This window comes from Mastomys coucha, unplaced genomic scaffold, assembly GCF_008632895.1.
Source record: "Mastomys coucha isolate ucsf_1 unplaced genomic scaffold, UCSF_Mcou_1 pScaffold22, whole genome shotgun sequence".
NCBI classification, from domain to species: domain Eukaryota; kingdom Metazoa; phylum Chordata; class Mammalia; order Rodentia; family Muridae; genus Mastomys; species Mastomys coucha.
The window spans coordinates 117,240,144-117,247,746 of NW_022196905.1; the positions used below are offsets into that span (position 1 = coordinate 117,240,144).

Here is a 7,603-nt window from a genome sequence, read left to right on the forward strand (position 1 = left end):
TTTTGAGACAAGTCTTATACTGAAACTAGCTCAGGCTAGCTAGTTTCAATATTCACAGATATCCTCCTGCCTCAGCCTCCCAAGTGCTAGGATTATAGCCATTTGCACACAAGGAGAAATGAAACAAAGGCTGAGTTTCAGTTTGGTCACTTCAGAGTGGGAGTGACAGTTCTAGTTCCATGATAAAGTCCCTATCAAGTGCCACCACAGAGTTCTACAAGTCTCATCTCTATGGACTAGTTAGAGGTTCATATCACTTATGATCTGTGTCCTCCAGTTTTTAACAGCAGCTTTCACTAGTAATGTGTGGCCTAACTTCTGTGACTACAAATAAAGATGTTAAAGCTTGATGTTAAAGCATGCCTGGAACCTGAAGCGGGAAGAGAACTGTGAGTCTGAGACCAGCCTGTTCTACATATAGTGAGTTTGAGGCTAGCCAAGACTACACAATGAGACCACATCTGTTTCAAAACAACAACAACAAGAAATGGGGAAAGACCTCTAAACCAGCAGTTTTCCACTTTGGTCCTGAATCCTTTAGGGCTTGCAAACAGATATCCTGCATATCAGATATTTACATTATGATTTATAACTGTAACAAACAAGGAAATGTTATGGTTGGGGGTCACAATGTGAGGAACTGTATTAAAGGGTCACAGCATTAGGAAGGTTGAGAACCACTGCTCTGAAAGATAATTTGTATCATCAATCAGAGAATCTAAAGTCTTTAACAACTAAATTAAAAATAAAAAACTAAAGATCCCAATCTTTAACTACCAGTTTGATAGGCAGCCTCTGCAGCCATCTCTGAAAGGCCAACCGCTGTCATCCAAGTGGTCTCCAGCTTCAAGTACTCCTGCTGTTTTGAAGTCATCTGCAAGTTTAGAAAAGAGCTCCAGATACCATGAAGGGGTTAATACAGTTACTCTCAGGTTAACAATTTAGATAGCACAATGAAGACCATTATATGGAAATGACTAACAGGTTCACTCACCTCAACTCTGGCTCCTATAATCACCTGCCACACCTCATCTTCCTCCTGGGAATTCATCTTCCCAAGTAAACTTGTATATTGTCGATACAGAGACACTAACGTATAAACAGCCTACAAACACAGAATGATAATCGAGTCAACAGAGGCTCCCTGAAAGGACTAGTGGCATTTACACCCTTCAGATAACTAAGTCCTGGGCTGTGAGTGCATCCTGGGATCTCTACACTCATGAGGCTGTGGTAGGAGTATTTCAAGTTCAAGACCACCCTGGGATAACAGACCAAATCCACTGAGCTGTGGGGATCCCTTTCCTCCTCAGCCAGGGCTATAGGGTAGACCAGCCCTTGGGTGTCATGCGGATCATTGTTATAAGGACTGTCATGAGTGGGCAGCCCAGTTTTCCTGCCTCAAACACAAGAGGCAGAGCTGGCACTGGGCAGCTCACAACCACCTGTGTGATTCTACCTTAGGATCCAACGTTACTGCCTTGCCTACCCCACCCCACCCCCAACACATACACACGGCGCTTTTTTGTTTGTTTTGAGGCAAGGTTTCTCTGTAGCCCTGGCTGTCCTGTCCTCTGTAGACCAGGCTGGCTTTGAACTCCGAGAACTGTCTGCCTCTGCCTCCTGAGTGCTGGGATTAAAGGTGTGTACTACCACCTCCTGGCCTTTTCTTTTGGTGCCTTTTTAAAAAAATTTTATATGATGTTTTATATGCATGCCCCCACGTGTGTCTGTGTGAGGGTGTCAGATCCCCAGGAACTGGAGTTATGGCAAGGTTTGAGTGCCATATGGCTGCTGGGAATAGAACCCAGGTCCTCTGGAAGAGCAGCTACTACTGCTCCTGACTTCAGAGCCATCTCTCTGGTGCTCTATCTGCATTCAGAGCCTGAATGTCAGAAGAGAGCATCAGATCCCACTGGTTGTGAGCCACCATGTGGGTGCCTAATCACTGAGCCAACATCTCTCCAGCATCTCCCACCCCGCACACACCATAGAGGCAGGTTTTATGTCAACTAGGCTGGTCTAGAATTCAGAGATCTGCTGACCTCTGGCTCTAGAAAGCTAGAGTCACACACAGCCTGCCTTTTAAATTTTTGTTAGCAATATAATCTCTGAGTTCAAGACTAGCCTGGTTTACACAGTAAGTTCCAGAGTTGCATGGCTTTTCCAGAAAAACAAAAACAAAAAACCTAAAACTAGCCATTTAGATAGAGAATACAATGCATATAAAAAGAAAAAAAAATGCATAAATGACTTTGAGACAGGGTCTTGCCGTACTTGTGCTGCCCAGGATGGCCCCACCAACAATCCTCCTCCAGGGCAGCTGGGCCTACAGCACAAGGCTACTCTTGAGACGGTGAGCATTGCATGGGCCTACAGCACAAGGCTACTCTTGAAGACGGTGAGCATTGCATGGGCCTACAGCACAAGGCTACTCTTGAGACGGTGAGTATTGCAGACCCTCTTTCAACCCTATGGAACCAGATGAGTTACTTAAGATTTCTGTGTATGAAATAAAGGGGAAAGGAAGTCCTGAAAAATGAAAAAATATAAAAACCTATGCTGTGAGACTTCAGGCAGGGAGTCCTACAGTTCAAATTGGCCTCTACCTCCTAAGTTCTGGGACTATGTACACCAAGTGTAAGAGAATAAAACCAAGGCAAGCACTCACACCAAATGAGCTACTACAAAAGCCCAGCCCTTAGCATCATTCTTTAAAAAGGACCATACTGTAAATATTTGAGGCCCAAGAGCCCTATGACCTCTGCTAAAGCTAAACTTTCAATACGTACATAGAAGCCTGGCTAAGTTTCAATAAAATATGAACACAGCTTTTAGACCAGATGTAATTATGAGCCAGAGTTTGCAAACTGCTGGTTAGCAAATCAGTGCTGAAGAGGGGAATGAGGGTTGTAGGTCAGCACCCATAAACCTCTGGACTCTATCGCAACACTGAGAAATAAAAAGACTGCACAAAAGGAGACCTACCTTAGTATACTCGGTGATTGCTTCAATCAGAGCATACGTGGTTTGAGACAGAAAGGTAGAGGTGCTATCTGTTACCAAAGACACAGCCCTCCTCATCAATGCTTCGTTACTGAGAGACTGCGGCTCCGATTTCTGAAAGACACACTCACTCAGCTGCCAATCTGCAGAAAGCTCAAGACAAACACTTCATGGTCTCAGAAACACTCCAATATATACATCCTTGGGAAACCAGTCTTAGGCTTTGATAACTTAAAGTAGCACAGGGACATTAGCTCAGAGTGAAGTCTCTCTACTGTCATTGTCTGTCCCAGAGAACAGAGCACTTATACAATATAACTAATCTATGAAGCTACAATTTACTTGCTATCTTGGTGTTAGATGCTGAAAATATAAAAACATTTGCTAATCCCAGTACTCTGGAGGCAGGGGCAGGTAAATCTCTGAGTTGGAGGCCAGCCTGGTCTACAAGTGATTCCTAGATAGCCAGGGATACACAGAGAAACCCTATCTCAAAAACACAAATATTGGGGCTTGAGAGATGGCTCAGCAGTTAAAAGCACTGGCTGCTCTTCCAGAGGTCCTGAGTTCAGTTCCCAACAATCACAAGGTGGCTCACAACCATCTGTAATGGGATCTGATGCCCTCTACTGTTCTGACATTCGGGCTCTATATGCAGATAGAACACTCATATACATAAATCTTTAAAAAATATATATATAGGTATATAAAAAGACATTGTCTTTCCTCATTTCGGGAAACACCTAGGAAACAGAGTAATCAAGTGTCAGGGAGCAGTGATTTTTGGAAGACCAAAAATCAATGGAACCTTACATGGAATTATAGAAATTTGGTCACTAAAAACTGACAACCACAGTGATCCATCATCTAAATACAGTAACTCTTTCCTCTCGACAGAGACCTCACTGTGTCACAACCAGTGCTCTGATTTACTTACTGTCTTGGTTTTGCTCCTAGAGCAACTGTTAAAAGCAGCATGACTATGGATGGTTTTCTGACACATGAATAATCAAGAACTTCACATCTGTATTTCAGACAGACCTCACATCTGTATTTCTGAAAAGCTACCAGAATGACAGCTGTGCTCACAGGAAACTTTTATTTTATTTTTTTACTTATTCACTTTATATCCTGATCACTGCTCCCTTCCTCATCACCCCTTCTCACAATCCTTTCCCCGTCATCCCCCTTCTCCTCCGAGTGGGTAGAGGCCCGCCTGGGCATATCCAACCCTGGCACTTGAAGTCTCTTTAAGGCTAGGTGGGAAGTTAACTTTTGACACAGCATCTTGAAAACCTGAGAATAATAATGTTAACTTTACAAAGTATTTTCACCTATTTCCACTGTGGGTATCACTACTTTTTACAGACAATGAAATCTATGCACAGAATAGTCATGTGACTTTACCTAGAAATCACACATGTAGTTAAACCTCAAAGCAAATTTTCTACTGACCCAACATAGTGCCACACAGACTATCAGCAAACGTCAAAACATACATCTCTCTAGTAGCCAGAAAGAGGACAGTTGACCCAGAACTCAGACTTTAAAAGGATGTGACTTGGTACTGAAGAAGCTAGGACTAGAACGGCTAAAGTCCTTGGAAGGAAGGAAGTGAAAGCCTGGTTGGCATGAGAGAAATACAACTGTTAGGCTACTGCAGTGCAGGCAGAACTAGACACAGTTAGCTCTGTAGCACATCGTAGAGTCATGGAGTTCTGACAGCAGATCCACACTGCAAGACAGTGACTGCAGCAGCTCTCGGCCTGCAGTGCAGAGCTGACTAGTAACCAGAAAGCTGAAAAAGAAGAGAAGGAGACAAACTCCACAGTTCTCAAAGGGGGAAAAAACCTCAGGGGCTGGCAAGATGACTCAGCTGTTAAGGAGGCACTTGGCTGCTGAGCCAGACAACCCTCCCTGCATCTGCTCTCTGATACTCTCACCCACAACTCAAAATTTAGCTCTTCTCCATAAACCCCACAGCCAGTAACTAGAAAAAAAACAAAAAAACAAAAAAACAAAACAACCCCCCCCCAAAAAAACAAAAAACAAAAAAACCCATTACTTTCCTTCAGCAGCTCACTGACATTTCCAAAACACTACTTCCTTCCGATGGACACCCACGCCCCTACCCCAGCAAATGGCAATTCAAGCGGAAAGCAGCTTTTGCCAAGCTCCTCTGCTGCCTGCCTCATCTAAATTAGAACATTGGCCAGATCATAATAGTCCAAGTACAAACCCTAAGCCAGCCTAAGCTAGCCTTAAATTTGATTTTCCTGCCTAAGCGTCCCCAAGTGCTGAGATTATAGAATGTACCACCACACTCAACTTATCTTTATTTTCTACCCTAATAGTAAGAATTTGTATTTTCTCTACCTTTTGCCTTCCCAGTGTATGGCACAGTTGTTCAGTAAAGTTTGCTGAATGAAAGACTCCTGCCAACAGCCTAGCGTGACCTTTTACTTCACCCTTTCCTTTATGTATCTTTAAGTACTATTTATCCCAAGTACTGACTAGGTGGCCAGAATGTGATTCCCGCTAACTCTGGCCTCACTTATTATACAGTTCTTCATTCCACTACTAATCCTATCTTCTTAGTGCTTATCTTCGAAAACAGGAGGTCTCTACAGTAGAAGTGCCTCCTCAAGTAAGTCAGTTTAAACTGGTACCAAGCAACCTCTAACTTCCTTATAGTCACAAGAACAGTCAGTCACTCGATGCACTCTGCAGTGCCAGGACAGCTGACAATTACCTCAGTGAAGACTAAACCAGTAAAAACCCAAAAAGCAGCAGCGTATGAATTCCCAGGAAACAGCTCCCCCCATCCTCAGAAACATGACTATTCCTCCTGTTTCTGCCTGTCCTCCCCACTTCAACTCTCTTACACTGTATTTTTAACCTCAGGACCCTCAAAGGTTAAGCAGCTCATTTGCAAAGTTTATTCCCTTCGATTTTGGTACAAGAATAATGGTCTATTTCCCAGTTCAACTGATGCTCAGTTTCAGGGCTGGGGGGTGGGGGCAAAATCTGGTTCGAGCACTGTTTCTACAACAAAGGGAAATGAAAACGGGAAATGTGCTCAATTCAGAAGATGCTGGTATGGCACAGTTCATGGCGTCACGGACGGTGGCACCTGTGAAAGGGTGGCAGCATGGCTGATGCGTAGGAGTTCACTAAGACCTGGAAATAGTCTCAGGGTCAAGCTAGGGTCCGGGTGTTCTTTCCCTGGTCCTCTGCCCCTACAAGAGTCACATGACCGTCCCTTACCTGAGCAATAGGAACCGCACACAGTGTCACACCAAATCCAGTCAACATAGTTTTGTGCCATGGTTTTATCAATTCTGAGAAACAGCGTTTCTTAGAGTTAGCCGAGACAGGAAAACGCTGTCCATACCTGGAAACATAAGTCAAAATTTGGTTTTTGTTTTTGTGTTTTTGTTTTGTTTTTTCGAGACAGGGTTTCTCTGCATAGACCTGGCTGTTCTGGAACTCACTCTATAGACTAGACTGGCCTCGAACTCAGAAATCCGCCTGCCTCTGCCTCCCAAGTGCTGGGATTAAAGGCGTGTGCCACCACCGTCCGGCATAAGTCAAAACTTAAAAAGCACAAACCAATCTGTAAAAGGCTCTTTGGTCTGCAGGACTCTGGACCAAGCAGTAAAGTAAACGAGGAAGTGCCAGCAGTCTTCTAAGGAAATAAGCCACAGGACGGCCTGTTAAATCTCGGCACTCAAGAGTCAGAGGCAAGCCATCTGAGTTCCACGAGCGACGGGGCCAATGCGTTCAGTAGGTGGAGACGTTTAAAAGTTGCCCCAGTTGCTTAGCAACTCGACGCCAAGGCAAACCTCCCCGGTCTACAGGACTTAGCTTCGGACCCGGGGCCTGGGTTCCAGGCGTCTCCAAAGGTCCCCACCGGCAGAGCCGGGAGCCGGCAGCTCCCGGGAGAGCACCGCTGGCACCCGGTGGCGGCGGAGTTTACGGGGACGCGTGCTCTCCAACATCGCGCCGCCAGCCTAGGCCAGCAGGCAACGCCATGGCCCGAACGTCGCTCGGTGTCCTCGGGGACTCTGGGTGGACTGGAGGCTCAACGGTCCCATAAAGTCCGGCTCCCGGCGTGGGAGGAGAGCCACTCTCAGGAGCCCGTTCCCGATGAAGGACGAGGAAAGGAGGCGGGACGCGGCGGCTGCCCACGGCCCGGGGCCGACGCGTGGCTGGCACTGCGCGCCCGGCTCCTCTCCGCCGCTCCTGCCCTCTGTTAACCGCAGCCCGTACCTGAACAGAGAGGTTACGCCCCGGGTCACCCAACTCCTCAGAGCCGCCATCCCGCGGCGGAGGGACGCCGGACGCACGCGCCGGAAGTGACGCAGCATAGCAAGCAGAAGCGCGAGCGAGGCGGGGCCCAAAGAGCCCTGGGCTTCATGGTCACGCCCCCCACTGGAGGACGCAGCTGCGATTGGACAGGCGGGATGGGCGGGGCCGGCACGCCGGGAAACGGCTTTAACGGTCGCGCCGGGCTCTCAACCGCTCGGACTTCGCCGTAGGCGCCCCCTCCTCCCACCGTGCACCAGTGCCGCGCGCCGTGACGCGGGCAGTGGGC

General features: G+C 46.8%; 1 protein-coding gene and 1 non-coding gene across 4 annotated transcripts in view; one reads left to right on the forward strand and one right to left on the reverse strand.

Annotated features, from left to right (window-relative positions):
* Positions 1-7,402, reverse strand: part of Diablo (diablo IAP-binding mitochondrial protein) — a 13,294-nt gene extending 5,892 nt beyond the window's left edge. The window contains exons 1-5 of one of the 3 annotated variants that reach the window (XM_031337822.1): positions 7,279-7,402; positions 6,274-6,400; positions 2,989-3,120; positions 995-1,105; positions 778-874 (exon numbers count right to left, since the gene is read on the reverse strand). In XM_031337822.1, the coding sequence (XP_031193682.1) occupies positions 778-874; positions 995-1,105; positions 2,989-3,120; positions 6,274-6,400; positions 7,279-7,376 (565 nt within the window). In that variant the 5' untranslated portion in view covers positions 7,377-7,402. The other 2 variants (XM_031337824.1, XM_031337823.1) reach the window with 2 other exon arrangements.
* Positions 1,274-1,411, forward strand: LOC116071863. The gene has a single exon (XR_004111210.1).
* Positions 7,403-7,603: the final 201 nt, after the last annotated feature.